The sequence below is a fragment of the Cynocephalus volans genome, chromosome 10, assembly GCF_027409185.1.
Source record: "Cynocephalus volans isolate mCynVol1 chromosome 10, mCynVol1.pri, whole genome shotgun sequence".
Taxonomy (NCBI): Eukaryota; Metazoa; Chordata; class Mammalia; order Dermoptera; family Cynocephalidae; genus Cynocephalus; species Cynocephalus volans.
This window is the reverse complement of record NC_084469.1, coordinates 54121467-54143147: the sequence shown is the minus strand read 5'-3', so window position 1 is coordinate 54143147 and position 21681 is coordinate 54121467. Positions and strand designations below refer to the sequence as shown.

Sequence of the window (21681 nt, the reverse complement as noted above, 5' to 3'; positions counted from 1 at the left end):
AAACAGCCAGAGAGAAAAAAACAGATTACTTACAAAAAGGAACAACAATGAATCAGATGGCAGACTTCTCAATAGCAACAACAGAAGCCAGAAGACAGTGGAATAATATCTTCAGAGTGCTGAGAAAAAAATAATTGTCAGTATAGAATTTTACACCCAGTTAAATCATCATGCAAAAATGACAGTGAAACAAGGTTATTTTGCAACATCAACAACAAAAATTAAAATTTAGAGCATTTACTAACAATAAGCATTCCCATGTAATTCAGGATAAATAAAATAGAGCCAGAAAGAAGGTCTGATAGAAGAGGAATAGCATGCAAATAAAACGATAATCATGTGAACAAATCCACAAGTAAATACTGTCATTGTAAAACAAAAATAATACCCATTTGGAGATTAAAGAGAGAACAGAACTAAAATATCCAACAATAACATAGTAGATTGGAGAAACTGATCAAACCTAAAGCATTCCAAGATCTTTTATATTGTCCTAGGAGAAAAAAGACATTAATTTTAGCCTTTATCAAATTACGTATGTATTTGTTAAGTAATACAAACAATAAAAATAGTAATTAAGTTATAAAAACAGGGTTGGCTGGTTAGCTCAGTTGGTTAGAGCACAGTGTTGTAATACCAAGGTCAACAGCTCGTATCCCTGTACCAGCCAGCTGCCAAGAATAAAGTATCAAAACAGGCAAAAATACCCTAAAATATTTAAATTCACCAGTAATGAAAGAAATATGATTACAGTTTTTAAGGTAGAAATCAAAAAATATTTTTAAGTGATAATATCCAGTGTTGATAAAAGTGTAGAAAAAGAGCACAGTTTTACACTGCTGGTACACTCCTGAGAAGAATTCTGTGCCAATGAAGTATCTTTTTGACACAGAGATATCAATTTCTCATCTTTAGTAGAACTTCAACTCATTGCTACAATGGCCACCAATTAATTTCATGGTAGAATCATTTATAGTTGTGTTTTTCAACTTGTTGGCCTTGGGAGTAGGGCATACAGTTTATTGCAAGACTTCTGCAAAGCATTATGCAAACCAAATACCGTATATGGAATTGAATAGATATGCTTTAATGCCCATTAAAATATTTGCTATCCTTTAGATAAGTATAATTTTCAAACACCATAACTATTAACAAAACTTCATTTGTATTAAAAGAAATTGGATGCATGTGATAAAAATTTAAAGATAATCTTTAAAAGTGTAAAAATACCATAAGTCTTCCAAAGTAAACAGTGGAAAAAATGAAGCTGCAAGACAAAACAAAACTGTATCCATCCTCATTAAGGAAAGAGAATTAAAAAAGGAATCCTAGAAGAAAAAAAGAGTAAACAAAAAGCACACGATCGAGAAGAAATAAATCCAAGCATATTGCTAATAACAATTAAATGAAGTGACCCTTTAAATTTAAAAATAGAGACCTTAAGACAATCTGCAGCCACCCTGTGGATTTTGGACTTGGCAACATCAGCTGGATTTCTTGGATTTCAAGCCTGACAGCCCCTGCAGTTGTGACACATGCCATCACTGTTGCCACCACCAAGACCTTCACCATCTGTGTTCCCTAGACTTTGGACTTCCAACTTCTGAAACTACATATCAGCTTTCTTTTGGTTGGTGTTTACAAGGTGATTGTGGGGCAGGCCAGGACTGAAAAGCTTGACCATAAAAAGAACTGAAGGTCTGAACCACAGCTCAGGACTCATAAGGGTGGGACTAGCCTGTACTCGATTGTTTTGGGAAAATAAGCAGCTGAGCTCTGATCTCTCTCCTTCCAAAGTCTTGCAACGTGAGGCCCCTGGGTCACGGTCACCACCACCAGATGGACTTTAGACTTCCCAGCCTCAGAAACTGAATATTAGAGCGCACGGAACAGGGAGAAGCCCAGCACGGGAGGTGGAAGCTCAGCAGAGACCACACACCCTGCGGTACCGCCCCGTGATCAAGCAGACCGACAGAGTCCAAGCTGACCAGAGAGGTTGCTCCCCAGAGAGGCTCAAGACCCAAAGCAAGCACACATGCAAGGCACTAGTGGCCAACTGAGCAGTCACTGAGGGAGCCATACCAAATTGGCAACCATAGCAACATCTTGGTCAGTCAATAGTGTCAAACCTGTAGACTGTGAAACCCCCTGCCACAATGAATAAACATCAAAAAAAAGATACCAGAAATACGAAAAATCAAGAAAGTACACCACCAAAGGATAGTAACTCTCAAGCTCTAAACCCTATAGAACAAGAAGCCCTTGAAATGACTGACAAGGAATTTCAAGTGATAATTCGAAGGAAACTGAATGAGATACAAGAAAACTCAGCTAGACATCATGATGAAACGAGGAAGAGTATACATGACCTGAAAGAGAAAATGTACAAGGAAATCAATGTCCTGAAAAAAAATGTAGCAGAACTTGCCGAACTGAAGAAGTTATTCAGCGAAATAAAAAACACAACAGAGAGTTTAACCAGCAGGCTTGTCGAAGTTGAAGAGAGAACCTCTGAACTTGAAGATGGGCTGTTTGAAATGACACAAGCAGACAAAAAAAAGAAAAAAGAAAAAAGAATCAAAGGCATTGAAGAAAATCTGAGAGAGATATCAGACAACATTAAGCGCTCAAATATCCGAGTCATGGGTATTCCAGAAGGGAGGAAAAAGGAGATTGCATTGAAAACATATTCAACAAAATAGTGGCAGAAGACTTCCCAGGTATAGGAAAAATCACAGATCTTCAGATCCAGGAAGCTCAACGATCTCCAAACATATTCAACCTAAAAAGGTCTTCTCCAAGACATGTTATAGTCAAATTGGCAAAATTCAAAGACAAAGAGAGAATCTTAAAAGCTGCAAGAGAGAAGCGTCAAATCACCTATAAGGGAGCACCAATCAGACTAACATCAGACTTTTCATCACAAACCCTAAAAGCCAGAAAGGAAGGGAATGATATATTCAAAATATTAAAAGACAGAGACTGTCAGCCAAGAATACTCTACCCTACAAGGCTATCCTTCCGAAATGAAGGGCAAATAGTATATTTCTCAGACAAACAAAAACTGCAGGAGTTCACCACCACACAACCACCCTTACAAGAAATTCTCAAGGGAGTACTGGGTTTGGTTCCTAAAAAATAACTACCACTGCCATAAAAACCCAAGAAAAATCAAAACCCACTAGGATAATAAAAATGGCATTCATGAAGAGAAAACAAACAAACAAAAAGGCTATCTACAACCTAAGAAACCAACAAACACAGAAAACAAACAATAAATCAGAAAGCAAGTAACAAAAGACACCTAAGACAACCAAACAATAATCAATAAAATGCTAGGAATAAATCAACACTTTTCAATAACAACTCAATGTAAAAGGCTTCAATTCCCCAAACAAAAGACACAGACTGGCTGACTGGATTAAAAAGGAGGACCCAACTATATGCTGCCTTCAAGAGACCCACCTCACCCATAAAGACTCACATAGACTAAGAGTGAAAGGATGGAAAAAGATTTACCATGCAAACAGAAAAGAAAAACGAGCTGGAGTAGCTATTCGCATATCTGACAAAATAGACTTTAAACTAAAAACCATAAAAAGAGACAATGAGGGGCACTACTTAATGATAAAAAGGACTGATCCATCAAGAAGACATAACAATCATATATATGTACGCACCCAATGTTGGAGCAGCGAGATTTATAAAACAAACTCTATTAGACCTAAAGAAGGAAATAGACACTAATACCATAATAGCAGGGGACCTGAACACCCCACTGTCAATATTGGACAGATCATCTAGGCAAAGAATCAGCAGAGAAACACAAGATCTAAACAATACTCTAGACCAATTGGACTTGGCAGATATCTACAGAACATTCCATCCAACAACTTCAGAATATTCATTCTTCTCATCAGCACATGGATCATTCTCCAGGATAGATCACATATTAGGTCACAATCAAGTCTCAACAAATTCAAAAAAATTGGAATTATCCCATGTATTTTCTCAGACCACAATGGACTAAAATTAGAAATCAATAACAAATGAAATTCTGGAAACTATACAAACGCATGGAAATTAAACAGCATTCTACTTAATGACTTATGGGTCCAAGGAGAAATCAAGCAGAAAATCAAAAAAATTATTGAAACTAATGAAAATAATGATACATCATACCAAAACCTGTGGGATACTGCAAAAGCAGAATTAAGGGGGAAATTTATTGCATTAAATGCTCACCTCAGAAGAATGGAAAGATGGCAAGTGAACAACCTAACACTTCACCTTAAAGAATTAGAAAAACAAGAACAATCCAAACCGAAAGTTAACAGAAGGAAAGAAATCATTAAGATCAGAGCAGAACTTAATGAAATTGAAACCCAAAAAACAATTCAAAAGATCAACGAATCAAAAAGTTGGTTTTTTAAAAAGATAAATAAAATTGACAAACCATTAGCATGGCTAACAAAAAAAAAGAAGGGAGACGACCCAAATAACAAAAATTAGAAATGAAAAAGGTGATATTACAACTGATTCATCTGAAATACAAGGAATCATTCGAGACTACTATAAACAACTATACGCCAACAAATTTGAAAATCTGGAGGAAATGGATAAATTTCTGGACACACACAACCTACCAAAACTGAGCCATGAAGACGTAGAAAATCTGAACAGACAAATAACAATAAAGGAGATTGAAGCTGTTATCAGAAGGCTCCCAACAAAGAAAAGCCCAGGACCAGATGGATTCACAGCAGAATTTTACCAAACATTCAAACAGGAATTGACACCGATTCTTTACAAACTATTCCAAAAGATTGAAACAGACGCAACTCTCCCAAACTCATTCTATGAAGCAAACATCATCCTGATACCAAAACCAGGTAAAGATATAACCAAAAAAGAAAACTACAGGCCAATATCCTTGATGAATATAGATGCAAAAATCCTCACTAAAATACTAGCAAACAGAATACAGCAACACATACGTAAAATTATTCACCAAAATCAAGTGGGATTCATCCCAGGGATGCAAGGTTGGTTCAACATACACAAATAAATAAATGTGATACACCATATTAATAAAATCAAACACAAGGACCATATGATCATCTTCATAGATGCTGAAAAAGCATTTGATAAAATTCAACACTCATTCATGACAAAGACCCTGTATAAGTTAGGTATAGATGGAAAGTATCTCAACATAATTAAAGCCATATATGATAAACCCACTGCCAATATCATCCTGAACAGGGAAAAGCTGAAACCTTTTCCTTTAAGAACAGGAACTAGACAAGGATGCCCACTCTCACCACTCCTATACAACATAGTGTTGGAAGTACTAGCCAGAGCAATCAGAGAAGAGAAGGAAATAAAGGGCATCCAGATTGGAAAAGATGAAGTCAAACTGTCCCTGTTTGCAGATGACATGATCCTATATATCGAACAGGCTAAAGCCTCTACAAAAAAACTCTTGGAGTTGATAAAGGATTTCAGCACAGTAGCAGGATACAAAATCAACACACAAAAATCAGTCACATTTCTATTCTCCAATAGTGAACATGCAGAAAGAGAAATCAAGAAAGCCTGCCCATTTACAATAGCCACCAAAAAGATAAAATACTTAGGAACTGAGTTAACCAAGGAGGTGAAAAATCTCTATAATGAGAACTACAAACCACTGCTGAGAGAAATTAGAGAGGATACAAGAAGATGGAAAGATATCCCATGCTCTTGGATTGGAAGAATCAACATAGTGAAAATGTCCATACTACCCAAAGTGATATACAAATTCAATGCAATCCCCATCAAAATTCCAATGACATTTTTCTCAGAAATGGAAAAACTATCCGGACATTTATATGGAATAACAAAAGACCACACATAGCCAAAGCAATTCTGAGCAAAAACAAAAATAAAGCTGGAGGCATAACACTACCTGACTTTAAACTATACTACAAAGCTATAATAACCAAAAGAGCATGGTACTGGCATAAAAACAGACACACTGATCAATGGAATAGAATAGAGAATCCAGAAATCAACCCACACACCTACAGCCATCTGATCTTTGACAAAGGCACCAAGCCTATACACTGGGGAAGAGAATGCCTCTTCAACAAATGGTGCTGACATAACTGGATATCCATATGCAGGAGAATGAAACTAGACCCATACCTTTCACCATACACTAAAGTCAACTCAAAATGGATTAAAGAATTAAATATACACCCTGAAACAATAAAACTTCTTAAAGAAAACATAGGAGAGACACTTCAGGAAATAGGACTGGACACAGACTTCATGAATATGACCCCAAAAGCACGGGCAACCAAAGGAAAAATAAACAAATGGGATTATATCAAACTAAAGAGCTTCTGCACAGCAAAAGAAACAATTAACAGAGTTAAAAGACAACCAACAGAGTGGGAGAAAATATTTGCAAAATATACATCTGACAAAGGATTAATATCCAGAATATACAAGGAACTCAAAAAACTTTACAAGAAAAAAACAAGCAACCCAATTAAAAAATGGGCAAAAGAGCTAAGTAGGCATTTCTCTAAGGAAGATATCCAAATGGCCAACAGACATATGAAAAAATGCTCAACATCACTCAGCATCTGGGAACTGCAAATCAAAACCACACTGAGATACCATCTCACCCCAGTTAGGATGGCTAAAATCCAAAAGACTCTGAATGACAAATGCTGGCGAGGTTGCGGAGAAAAAGGGACTGCAAAATGGTGCAGCCTCTATGGAAAATGGTATGGAGGTTCCTTAAACAATTGCAGATAGATCTACCATATGACCCAGCTATCCCACTGCTGGCAATATACCCAGAGGAATGGAGATCATCAAGTCGAAGGTATACCTGTTCCCCAATGTTCATTGCAGCACTCTTTACAATAGCCAAGAGCTGGAACCAGCCCAAATGTCCATCATCGGAGGAGTGGATACGGAAAATGTGGTTTATCTACACAATGGAATACTACTCAGCTATAAAAAGGAATGAAATACTGCCATTTGCAACAACATGGATGGACCTTGAGAGAATTATATTAAGTGAAACAAGTCAGGCACAGAAAGAGAAATACCACATGTTCTCACTTATTGGTGGGAGCTAAAAATAAATAAATAAATTCACACACACGCACACACAAAAAAAAACCGGGGGTGGGGTGGGGAAGAAGACATAACAACTACAGTTCCTTGAAGTTGATACGACAAGCAAACAGAAAGGACATTGTTGGGTGGGAGGCGGAGAGGGAGGAGGGAGGGATATTTCGGTAATGGGCCACAATAATCAACCACATTGTATATCGACAAAATAAAATTTTAAAAAAAAGAAGAAAGAAAGAAATAGATGCTCAGTAATTATCAGAAGTCACACAGCCAGTAAACAGCATGTAGGTGTTTCCAAGTGGTATGTTAAGACCTCATCTGTATTCTACACAATTGCATGCATGAGTGAATGAATAAAATATTTGTAAATTTTCTGGGAAATAAATAAAAAAATAAAAAATAAATTTAAAAATAGATTCTCAGGTAATACCATATGCAGTTTGATTATCACTGATAATGGCTATAATTATCAGTGTCAGTTATAATGGATAAGCACTGACAGTTATAATATTGTCTAAATATTTGAACAACCTAAGGCATTTCTAAAAATAATGATATTTGTGTCCCATGCCCAGAATTGTGATTTAATTGGTCTGGGGTGTGGCCTAGACTTTGGAATTTTTAAAAAGACCCCAGCTATTTCTCTAGTATATACAAGTTTGAAAACATTTCTATATTGTTTTCCAAAGGGGTTACACAAACTGATACTGCCATCAGTAACATATAGAGCACTTAAAAATAAAACAGCTATACTGAGATATAATTCACACACCTACAGAAAATTATTTAAAGCACACAATTCAATGATTTTTAGTATACTTGCAGAGTTGTGCAACAATCACCACAATCTAATTTTTTAACATTTTATCACCCCAAAAAGAAATGCTGTCTGTACCTATTAGCAGTCACTTCCTATTTTCCCACTTCCTTTTCTCCATTTCCCCCCAATCTCCAGAGCTGGGCAATCAGTAATCTACTTTTACTTGCCTACTGAAGGCATTTCAATAAATGCAATTATACAATATGTAGCCTTTTGTCTGGCTTCTTCTACTTAGCATGTTTTCAAGGTTCGACATTTCTAGCAGGTATCAGAACATCATTCCTTTTTATTGTTGAACAATATTCCATTGTAAGGATATACCAAATTTTATTCATCCATTCATCAGTTGATGGACATTTGGTTTGTTTCCACTTTTTGGCTATTGTGAATAACAAAGTATGAAGCACTTTTGCCCACAAATGTTACAAATGCTTGGCACTGTCAGACTTCTTGATTTTTGCCAATCTATGGTATGTGAAATAATGTTCTCACTGTGGTTTTAATTTGCATTTCCTTTTCCTTGAGCTGTCTGTAAATATTTTTTACCGAATTTTTAAAAAATTATTTACGTTTTTCTTATCTGTAGAAGCTTTTTATATTCTGGATAGCAATTTCATTGTCTATATGCACTGCAAGTATCATCACCCAATTCACAGATTGTCTTTTACTTTATGACGTCTTGAACAAACAATAATTTTCATGTAGTCAAATTATCAATCTTTCAATGATTATTTTTAAAAAGAACTAAACAGAACCTTTAGAAATGACAGATTTGGTTCTCTTTCAAATCTGATCCTTTATAAAAATCTCTTATTATTTGTTATTTTTGTGACTTAATTTATTTCTTTAAACATTTCACCAAGTTTATATCTACATTTAATAATTCTAATATGTAAGTTTTTTGCCATGTAACCTGTTATTTCTTCAGATTATCACTCTTCTGTGACCTGTCTCCTTGTGGGTTTGATGAACTTTGTGAGCTCACCTTTTGTTGATTTTAATTTGTAAGAATTCTAAAGGTTTCCTCCCTCCAGAGAATATTTGCATTTGTTTCAGCCAGGAGTCAGGGGGCATTTTCTATTGCCTGACTATCTTTATTTCTTATTACTCTATTATTCACTTTTCTCTAGACATAATATTTTTCTGTTCCCCTTACAAGCAAAGTTAACACCTATACACTTACTACTCCATCAGCCAAGAATGCTGTTCCCCAGGATATTGGACTGACTCATGCCCTTACTTTAATCCTCTTTGTTCAGATATTACCTCTTCAGAGAGTCTTTTCCAAAATCGACCTGCTTAAAACAGGCCATGCCCACTTCCCATTATTCTTTATTTGCTCACTCTTCTTTACCTTTATTCACTACCTCATATTCTATGTATTAAATAAATGTATATATATGAGGTGTATTCAAAAAGTTCATGGAAAGACTTGCATTATCTTTTAATTTCATTTTCACGAATTTTTTGATGTACATGTGTGTGTGTGAGTATATATACAAATATGCATACACATATACATATATTACTGTTTCCTTATTTATTTTGTATTTTTCTCACAAGAATTTAATTTTCAGGAGAGTAGGAACATTGTCCGGATCATTATTTCCTCAATGCCTACTACAGTTCTTAGCACAGAATGGGCCCTCGATAAATATATATTGAATAAACAAACACATTTTAAAGAATGGAGATAATGATATGCCTGAATTTTTAAAAAATATCTGAAAAGGGATTGATTTCCATGTTTACATAAAAGGGTTGTTACTAGGAAAAGGAAGGGCCAGTCCCTCCTTTGAAAGGGGGTAGGATTTTAATAAAAGACCAATAGGGAGAGAGAAATAGGGATGAGGTAGAATTCCTTAGGGAGAAGATGCTGAAAAGCCCTTGCTTTTTTCTCAAGCGATAGGTCTTTTTTTCACACAACCTAGGCCCTGCAGGGGACTGTACCAACCAATAACTTCGTAAAGCCTTCAGAGGAAAAAGGAGTGAAGAGGCAAGAGACAGTTATAGCCCAGTGACATCAGGAGTACAAGGAATAGTGTTCACCTAGATAGGCAAATCACTTATTAAAGTTTTAATTGATATAAGCTCTGTCCCTTACTAAACTACTAAAGGAAAAGAACAATAAACTTTCTTAGACAATTACAGCTTCATCCTGAACTATTTTCTAATAAAAGGTGATTCTAGCATATTTATTCAATGTAAAATACAAAGCTCTTAATATGTAATATTCAGCTACCAAGCATATTAAGATAATATGTTTGCTGTAAATAATGGATTGTGTTCACTTCAGTTGTTAGTGAAACGCATTGACCTACCTTATCACCATACAAATGATATAAGCTTTTCTTATCAGAAAAGCCATACTTTTCTGCATCTATTTTTTTAACTTGATTCAGTCTGTGAATTATTTAGAGCTCCTTTAGCAGATCTAAAGTGTAATGACACATAACCTGTTTTTTTCTGACAATATTGCAAGTATCCTAAAATTCAAATCTAGCTTAGCCCACTGATCATCAAGTAACTATATCTACTTCAAGTAATTACAACCCATTAATAATAAAAAAATTCACTTAATTACTGAAAAAGCAACCTTGAAATAACAGCAAAGAAAGGAGCTATTCCAAAGGTAGATTCTAAAATGTGAGGGGAAAATATCCTTACCTAATGACACTAAGTTGCTATAGTTCTCCAACAGCACATCTCTATACAAATCCCTTTTAGTAGAGTCCAGGCATTCCCACTTTTCCTGAGAGAAGTCAATGGCCACATCCCTGAACATCACTGATCTCTGAAACAACAAACAAAATATTAGTTGTGGAAATAAAGAAAACATTTTTTCAACAGTGGGAGAGATGATGGGGAACATGCCACAAAGGAGGCAATAGAGCAAACAAGCTGGGAAGTGCCAATATATTCCTGATTATTCCTGTTGCTGAAGATATTTTCTGCATATAGATTATCTCATTATACAGATAAGCCTGGGAATTAAACTAAAAGTAATGTCCCAATTGAAAGAAACAGCATACGTAAGCACCCTGTACAATATGTATGTTGTATATCATGCATTCTCAATAAATGAAAGTTTTTCTTTCTTCTCTGTTTAAGGAATAAGAAAAATAATTGGGAATATTTTCTGTAAAATCTTACAAAATAAGATTTGAATAGAATTAAAGAATTTGAAGAATTGATTAATCAGATGAAGCCTCTGATTCATCATTATATCAGAGTATTACATCATAAGTATTTTCCTTGTCACCAATAATTTGGTAAATATTTTATAGGCTACAGAATAGCTCCATATAATAAATACATCTGACTTAATTAGTGCTCATATTTGAACATTTCAGGTTATATAAAAATCTCATAAGTATTTCTTAGTTCTCAGAGTTTACAGTTCTCAACTACTTATACAGGTGAATGATGATTTCTTTCTTGTCACTATTTGTCACTTTTAAATGTAACTTTTCTTCATTCTAAGCAATAGAAAGGTAGAAAAGATAACCCAAACTTACACATTCAAGATCAGCACATAATGCTGAATCTCAAAATATTCCATATTATTGGTATTCATCAGTTATGCATTCCCGGGGAAGATTGCTGATCTCTGTATTCAGTCCCTAATCATATTCCTAATCTAAAAAGTTCATAAAGCATGCATTCTTGTCATGTAGTGAGATTGAGCCCAGTCAAGACCAACTCCTATTTTGTCTAACTGGGAAACTCAGGTCTAACGAGAAGTCCAAAATTTTTTCATGTGTGGTGCTATTTAACATCCTTTGGTTATAAAATCCGGGAAATCTGCTATTGTTACATCAGTGCTCCTTGTCAAAGATACTGAATGGATGACTGAATAAACATGAATATAGGTTAGATTAGAAAGACATAATTAAGGAAGACACTATCACTTATAAAAACGGGACAAAATGGGGAGCACATTCCTGAGAGGGTCAGTTAGGAAGGACGTTTCAGGAATAAGAAATGCAAACATGCATAGCCCTATAAAAACGTAACTAGAGAGAGCACAAAGAAACATCCATTCCCTTGAGCCAGGTTTTATAGCTGCAAGAAATGACCAGTCCTCTTCCGAGTTCCTATATTAGAGAAGCATGGAGTACGGAAAAGGAAGAGCTGGGGAGGAAAAACCAGAACTACGAGATCAGGCTTTTATCAAAGCAACAAATGATTAAGTTAGAATTATCTTCGTTGCTCTCTTCTTCCTGTCTCTTTGTCTTTTGCTCTTACCTCCAAAACACACACTAAAGGGGACACATATATGGTAAATGATGGTTCTTATCCCAGTCAAACTCAATGCTTTCCGTATACTATATATATATTTTAACAACTTCTCCACCATTTCTGAAATAAAATTCATAGATAATATAACACACCTATCTACATCATATCAAAAATAGAGATAATGACCAACTGTTCTATTTCAATATATTAATGATCATACACGACTACATTAGAAGGCACAAATAATTAAATGCTCATGCTTATAATTAAAATGAACAAATGTAGATTTATAAAATGACAAGAATTCAACAAAATATTGTTGATACTTTTTATTTACACTTGACAATTTGAAGTAAAGGCTAAATATCAATGTCTGTGTGTGTGTAGAATAATAAAAATGGATCATCTACAAATGGAGGCTTCCAGTCAAATATCATAAGCACTGTTGCATTCAGTCCTGTGACTTTTTGAAATGGTTAAAAAAAAATCACAGTAAATTTCTGAATAAGACAAAGTATATCACTTAACCTACTAAATTTTTTTTAAAAAGGAAAAAACAAGAAAAAAAGTATAATCTTTTCTCAATCAAACCACAGTTGCATTCCTTGAAAATTCATCTAACAGTAAAACCATATATTAATAGGAAAATAGTGCTCCCTTCGGCAGCACATATACTAATATTGAAATGATACAGAGATTAGCATGGCCCCTGTGCAAGGATGACATGCAAAGTCATGAAGCATTTCATATTTTTAATACTGCATGTTCTCACTCATAACTGGGAGCTGAATCAATAAATAAACAAATAAACAATAAAGAGAGACACAGAGAGAAAAAGATAGCAACAACAATCACAGTAATACCTTGAACTTTTAGAAAGAGAAACAAGAACTGTGGTTACTAGAGGTGGAAAGGCAAGGGGGCTAATGATGAATTGGTTAAAAACCACAAAGAATGATTGCATATTGTAATGATGAATAAGTTAACTATCCTGATCTAACCGTCAAACATTGTACTCAACTACTGAAAATCCACATTGTACCCCACATGTATTTAAAAAATAAAAATAAAAGAAATAGGAAAATAGATACATTCAGCAATTTGAAATGAATCATGCAATACATGCTTTATGTGAGAGGTTCTAGACCCTAAATAATTATAAACACATTTTTTCCAGGTATGGTCCTCGTTTTGCAAGTAATGACAATGCTTTGCTGTGCACTGGAAGATAACTAGATCAGAAGATGGTAAACTACTGCTCACCAACAATTTTTGTGAATAAAGTTTTATTGGAACACATCCATACTCATTCATTTCTGTTCTGTCTTTGGCTACTTTCATACTACAGTGGCAGAGTTAAATAGTTGCAACAGAGACCATATTGCCCACAAAGCCTAAAATATCTACTGTCTAGCCCTTTATAGAAGAAAAATCTAGATCCATGACCTCAGTCCTTCAAAAGCCAGAAGGCTTTACCCTCAACTCAGTTATTTTAACATCCAGAAGTACCCAGATATATTTCCAAAACATCCCCAAGGGAGAATCACTGCTCCTGTAGAGAATCACTGCATTAGGTGCTCAGTAAATATTTAATTAGAAATTCTACTTCTTCCACATGTAGGAATCTGAAATAGATCACTGTGCACATCCTAACAACTTAAAAAGAACTCAGATAAAATGAAAAATCATAATTTCTTTAAAATTCATCAGAGAGCTGAGGACACAGAAGTTTAAATGAGCTAAATTCCATAAAGTGCCAAGCTGTTCTTAAGAGACATATATGGATGCTCCTATCCCTGACAGGTCTTGAACTAAATTGTATTAATAATATTCCAACCATTAAAATAAACAGACAGTATCAAGGCAAGATAAAAAAGCAAGTACCAACTACATGCTCTTCATACTTTAAATACAAAGACATAGATGGGTTGTAATTAAATGGTGAGAAAAAAATATACCATACAAATACTAAGCATAAAAAAACTTGTGTGCCTGTATTAAGGTAAGACAAAATAGACTTCAAGACAAAGAGAAATACCAGGATAAAGAGGATTAGTTTATCAAGGAGTCAAAGCAATCCTAAATATGTAGAGATTTAATAACAAAGCTTCAAAATATATGAAGCAAAGATTGAAAGAACTAAAGGAAAAATGAGACTAACCTACAATCAGAGTTGGAAAATTTATCATCTTTCATTCAGTAATTTACAGAATAAGTAGACCCCCCCCCAAAAAAAAAATCAGTAACAATACAGAGGATTTATAAACTACTATATCAAGTACCGTGGCTTAACTGACAAACACACAGAATATAGCTGAGCTGAACTGGAGAGAGCTGAGCTACCTACCAGGTGTCAAAATAGCTGATTAAGACAATAAACTACATTGAAAGTAATAGTCAAGGCTTTAACCACTTACTAATCACTTAGTATGAGTAAGAGGCCAACCCAGATAAAGGGCTGACTGTCCCTCTGTTCCATAGCAATGAAAGAGGGTCAGGTGGATCAGTGCAGATGTGGGGAATCATTCCAAACCCCCGCCCCCAAAGGCTCCTGTCATTTTATGGACTGGGAGCAGAGGAGGAGATGTGGGAAGGGCTAGGAGTAGAAAAGCGCTGAGTACTAAGTGAGCATGGAAAAAAAGTATCTTCAAGGTTTTCCCCTTCCCCTCAATTAGGATGTCTTGGCAGAGGCACCTCATAAAGAGGCCTCCTCATGGAGGTGACTGGGCTAGGAATGCAGACATGCCTAAGAGCATGGCTGGCCAGCTGGGCATGAATACTTGCAGACTCTTTGGAGACTGCAGCACTACACGTGCACCAAGTCTGCTGTAGGGAGGTCAGCTTTACCCTGTGTAGCCTGCTAAGACTGTCTTTGGTCGACCCCGAGAGCTCACAGTATGATTTGTAGGAGCCAGACTCTTCACCAACAACTGCAGAAAGTACATTATTTTCAAGAGTACATGGAAAAGTGACCTAAATAAACTAGATGCTAGGTCATAAAATAAGTACCAATAAACATTGAAATATTGAATCATACAGAGTATATTTTCTAATCTTTGTCCATACATTATTAAGTTAGAAACTAATAACAATGAGAGGTCTAGAAGAATCCCAAACATTTGGAAATTAAACACACAAATAACTCATGGGTAAGAGAAGAGATTATAAAAGACATTAGAAAGTATGTTGAACTGAATCACTAAGAAAACACATTAAATTCTGTGACACAGCAAAACACAGTATTTAGAGAAAAATTTATAGTTTGAAATGCTTATATTAGAAAAAAAGGAAGATGAAAGGTCAAGCATTTAGATTCCCACTTTTAGGAGCTAGAAAAAGAAGAGCAAATGAAGCCCAAAATAAGAAGAAAAATAATAACAGTAAGCACAAAATTCACACTACAAAGTAGATTACAATAGAGAATATCAACAAACTCCAAAACTGGTTCTTTCAAAAGATTAAGAGAATTTATGAACTCCTGCCAAGTGTATGAAGAAAAAAAATTACCAATACAGAGAGTGGACTACAGATTTTATAGGCATTAAAAGCATAATACAACTCAACACTAATACATTTGACAATGTGAGTAATGTGGACAAATTACTTAAAAAAAAAATTGCCAAAAGTCACACAAGAAGAAACAAATCATAAGTCATCCCATAGATATTAAAGAAATTGAATTTTTGTTAAAAGAATAAATAAAAACAAAAAACTCTGGCCACAGAGAAGGCCACAGATGGCTTCACCAGTAAATTCTACCAACATTTAAGGCAGATATAATACTATTCTTTAACAAACTTTTCAAGAAAATAGGAAAAGGAGAAAGCAACAGTTTGAGAACAAATAACCATGACAGCAAAAGTTAACAAAGATATCACACACACAAAAAAATTACACCTCAATATTCTTCATGAACACAGACACATGAAAAAATTATAAGGAATTATCAAATCAAATCCATTTGACTTTGGAATCATGAGTATGTTTTATGTAAGAAAAAATTAAATCAAAATGAAAAAAATCTCTAAGAACTAAAAGCAAAATTAAACAAATATATCTGTGCATAAAGCTGGCAGGTTAAACACAGAAAGGAAGTGGTTATTTCAAGGAACTTTAATACACAGTCATTTGACGTTATATCCCTAGTGCGACATAATCTATAAACAAAATTATTATATACTGTTTTCAGTACTTATGCCGTTATTAATAATATTGACATCGTTAGCCTAAAACTATCACATATGTACAGACCCTGAAACTATTACACACACATACACAAATATCAATGAGAATCAAGCAAGCATGTAATTATCTTAATATCATTAGAAATTGAATTTTCAGAATGAAAAAGAAATACAAATATAAAATCAAAGACATTAAGAAAAACTTTATAATCTTTTAATTCAATTAAATATATCAGTATAAATGCAGGATTTATTTCTCTCCTTTAATATGTATTTCCAATAGATGTTAAGGCTGCAAGCATCGACAAGCAGGAACAACAAGAACTTTGGTATACTGATGGTGGCTCCTTATAACCAATTTCCACTAAAAGGAGCCAGGGCTCCATAGAGAAGTGGCTGATCTTATGTTTGGGACAGGAAAATGTACAAGATGAGCATAAAACATCTTGTCAGACCAGAAAGTCTGGAATCTACCAAAGACTACTGGGATCATGTCCAAAGGAATCAAAAGGAGTTCAAAATAAGACAAGTTAGAGAAAGAGGATCCCAGCTGCCACAGATGGAACAATCTGAGCATTAATAAGAACAATAACTGTTATGGATTGAAACGTATCAACTACGGTTAAATCCACAAGTTTATAATGAAAATTTAAAAGAAAAACACAGAATAAACTTTGTAAAATGCTGAAAAATAATGAGAAAAATCAATCTTTTTCCTGTTGTTTTGTTTTGTTCTTGCATAAGCTATACTTCTGGGTACTAAGACATTGATGAAGGGATGGCTCTCTTTAGAGAAATATTCCTAATAAATGCATAAAAAATGATAGAATTAGAACATTATTTTGTAACCACTGATAAAATAACAGATTCATGTAAAATATCAATGGCTGCTAACATCATATATAGGAAAACAACCAAATACAATGCCCCTCTTCATAGAAGTGCACATCACTATGTGTGAATGATCAGTGCAAAACAGTCAAAAAAACGAAAACACTGGAACCCAATTAAGTCTCTAGAATTAATATGAGTTTACAAGAAATACAGAGTCAGAGGAACATGTTGAATGACACCACAGATAAACAATCAACAAAATCCAGAATATGGGTAACTATAGGAAACTGTTTCTAGAAAAAATAAACTGCTGATAACACCAAGGCCATGGGTTCAGTTCCTATATAGGGATGGCTGGTTAACTCACTGGTTGAGTGTGGTGCTGACAACACCAAGCCAGGGGTTAAGATCCCCTTACCAGTCATCTTCAAAAAAAAAAAAAGAATCATATCACACTATTAAAATAAATAGACATTACTTGAATCTTGACTCTAACAAATGATAAAAATATATGTATGTACAATGGGGAAATCTGAACATTGGGTATTTCATAAATTTAAGAGAGTACTGAGTTTTTTTTTTCTTTCAGTAATCAGTCTTATGGTTATATTTTTTAATTTAAAATGTCTCATCTTTTATAAATACATATTAAAATATCTATAGTTACAATTACATATCTGGAATCTACTTTCAGATAACCCATGTTATTTTGGGGGGAGGGAGGGAGGTAGTGGAACTATAGATGAAACATGTTTAGCCATAAGCTGATCTTTGTTGAAGCTCAGAGATGGGTAGAGTACACTGGGATGCATTACATTACACATTTTACTTTTGTATATTTTTTAGTTCTTATCCATAATAAGAGGTTTAAAGAAAAAAAGAATTTAAGGATGGATTCCACATATGAACAGTGATCCATTCCAGAGAAAAGTTTTTCAGTAATTGTTATTTTCTTCTCTGTCTTTCCATATTTTCTAAATTATGCCAACAAACATGTACTACTTTAATATCAGAAAGTAAACAAATGACAGCTTCCCAAAATTCTAAACAAGGACATAAAATAGTTCAACAATGACAAAAACAGAGATTCTCACTAGCCTCAGAGAAAACAAGAATATTTAACAGTATAAACAGTATAGTATAAGACAATTTTTAAAAACTAGGTGATGTTGTAAAAGATGGGGAGGAGAAAAATAAAGAAATGCACCAATTTTATTATTACTTAGAGTTAAGAATCAGATAGAACTAATTCCAAAAGCATTAAAATAGACTAAAAGTAGGCCAATTCTAGAAATTTGCTCCAAAGACAAACTTCCACAAATAGAAACCACATATACTATTATTGATTGCTATATTATGTAATGGTAAATACTGAAAAGAAAAAAATGTGCCCACTCATTAGAGACTGGTTGAATAAATTATTAAACTCACATGATAGAATATGTAGCTATAAAAAAGAATGAGGAAGATCTCTACAGGTTGCTACAGAATGATCTCCAGAATATATTAGAAGTGTGAAAACGAAAAAAAGAAGGTGGAGAAGAGTGTACAAAGAATGCTCCCTTTTAATTAAGAATGGACAGAATTAAAAATTGCATACATACACATACGTGCAAACACATAAACACTTTACATATATTTATATATACATGAGGGTACTGTAAAAAGTTCATGAGAAAGATTTGAAATAAAAGATAATACAAATCCTTTCATAAACTTTCTGAAGACCCTTTGTACATCATTTAAAAGGAAAATAGAAAAAAAAAAAAAAACCCGTGGAAGTACAGGAGGTTATCTAGGCAGGGAAGAAAGAAGCAGGCAGAAAGGGATAGGAATGAATGCTAGACTTCTCTGAATTCATCTTGTTCTATAGCTTTGATTTTGGAAATACATAAATGTGTTATGTAATTAAAAAAAAATTAAAGTTGGGGGGGAAGCAATCCCTAAAAGCGGAAAGCAAGCACGTGCCCTGCGGTGCCAGCACGCAACCAAGCAGGCAGGCCTTGCTGCCACCAGACTCCATCCCCAGCCCGGCCAAGTGCACACCGACCAGAGAGGCACCTCCCTGGAGAGGCTTAAAACCCGAGGTGACCACGCACCTGAGGTGCCAGAGGGCAACCAAGCAGACACTGAGGCAGCTATGCCAAATTGGCAGCCCCAGCAGCCTCCTAGCCAGACAACAGTGTCTAACCAGTGGACTGTGAAATCCCTTGCCACAATGACTAAACATCAAAGGAAAGATAAGAGAAATATGAAAAAATCAAGAAAGTACACTACCAAAGGGTAATAACTCTCAAGCTCTAGGTCCAATAGAACAAGAAGCCCTTGAAATGTCTGACAAGGAATTTTGAGTGATAATTCTAAGGAAACTAAATGAGATACAAGAAAACTCAGCTAGACAACATGATGAAATGAGGAACAGTATAAAGGACCTGAAAGAAGAAATGTAAAAGGAAATCAATGCCCTGAAAAAGAATGTAGCAGAGCTTGCTGAGCTGAAGAATTCGTTCAATGAAATAAAAAACACAACAGAGAGTTTAACCATCAGGCCAGCAGAAGCAGAAGAGAGAACTTCTGACCTTGAAGATGGGCTGTTTGAAATAACACAGGCAGACAAAAAACAAAAAGGAAAAAAGAATTGAAAACATTGAAGAAAATCTAAGAGCGATATTAGACAACCTTAAGCACTCAAATATCTGAGTCATGGGTATTCCAGAAGGGGAGGAAAAAGGAGATTGCATTGAAAACACATTCAACAAAATAGTGGCAGAAAACTTCCCAGGTATAGGAAAAAACTCAGATTTTCATATTCAGGAAGCTCAAAGATCCCCAACTGTATTCAACCCAAAATGGTCTTCTCCAAGACATGTTATTGTCAAATTGGCAAAACTCAAAGACAAAGAGAGAATCTTAAAAGCTGCAAGAAATAAGCATCAAGTCACCTAAAAGGGAGCCCCAATCAGACTAACATCAGACTTTTCATCACAAACTCTAGAAGCCAGAAAGGAATGTGATGATATATTCAAAATACTAAAAGACAGACATTGCCAGCCAAGAATACTCTACCCTGCAAGGCTATCCTTCTGAAATGAAGGGCAAATAGTATATTTCTCAGAGAAACAAAAACTGCGGGAGTTCACCACCACACAACCACCCTTACAAGAAATTCTCAAGGGAGTACTGGGTTTGGTTCCTAAAAAATAACTACCACTTCCATAAAAACTAAAGAAAAATCAAAACCTACTAGTAAAATAAAAATTACAACGAAGAGAAAAAAAAAGTTTATCTATAACCCAAGGAACCAACAAATACAGAAGACAAACAGTAAATCAGAAAGAAAGGAACAAAAGACACTTCAGACTTCCAAACAAAAACCAATAAAATGCTAGGAGTAAATCAAAACTTTTCAATAACAACTCTTAATGTAAAAGGATTAAATTCTCCAAAGAAAAGACACAGAATGGCTGACTGGATTAAAAAGGAGGACCCAACTCTATATTGCCTTCAAGAGACCCACCTCACCTATAAAGACTCACATAGACTAAGAGTGAAAGGATGGAAAAAGATTTATCATGCAAACAGAAATGAAAAACAAGCTGGAGTAGCTATTCTTATGTCTGAAATAATAGACTTTGAACTAAAAACCATAAAAAGAGATAATGAGGGACACTATATAATGATAAAAGGTTTCATCCATCAAGAAGACATAACAATCATAAATATATATGCACCCAATGTCAGAGCACCCAGATTTATAAAGCAAATTCTATTAGACCTAAAGAAGGAAATAGACACTAATACTATAATAGTAGGGGACTTGACACCCCACTATCAATATTGGACAGATCATCTAGGCAAAGAATCAGCAGAGAAACACAAGATCTAAACAACACTCTAGACCAACTGGACTTGGCAGATATCTACAGAACATTCTATCCAACAGCTTCAGAATATTCATTCTTCTCATCAGCACATGGATCATTCTCCAGGAGAAATCACTTGTTAGGTCACAAATCAAGTCTCAACAAATTCAAAAAAATTGGAATTATCCCATTTATTTTTTCAAACCACAATGGATTAAAATTGGAAATCAACAACAAACAAAATTCTGGAAACTATACAAACACATGGAAATAAAACAGCATCCTACTTAATGACATATGGGTCCAAGAAGAAATCGAAAAGGAAATCAAAAAATTTACTGAAACTAATTAAAACAATGATACATCATACCCAAACCTGTGGGATACTGCCAAAGCAGTACTAAGGGGGAAATTTATCACATTAAACGCTTACTTCAGAAGAATGGAAAGATGGCAAGTGAACAAGCTAATACTTCACCTTAAAGAACTAGAAAAACAAGAACAATCCAAACCCAAAGTTAGCAGACAGAAAGAAATCATCAAGATCGTAGCAGAACTTAATAAAATTAAAACCCCCAAAATGATACAAAAGATCAATGAT

The 21681-nt window shown here is 34.7% G+C and overlaps 1 protein-coding gene and 1 non-coding gene across 2 annotated transcripts in view; one reads left to right on the top strand and one right to left on the bottom strand.

Annotated features, from left to right (window-relative positions):
* The window catches only part of LOC134388670 (zinc finger protein 420-like), a 41290-nt gene that overhangs the window by 11053 nt on the left and 8556 nt on the right, over positions 1 to 21681 (bottom strand). Inside the window, 1 exon segment of the mRNA XM_063111911.1 lies at positions 10625 to 10751. Within this exon segment, the coding sequence (XP_062967981.1) occupies positions 10625 to 10742 (118 nt within the window). The 5' untranslated portion in view covers positions 10743 to 10751.
* LOC134389780 (U6 spliceosomal RNA) lies at positions 12850 to 12953 on the top strand. Its single transcript, XR_010024754.1, has one exon. It is a non-coding gene; the product is annotated as a U6 spliceosomal RNA (small nuclear RNA).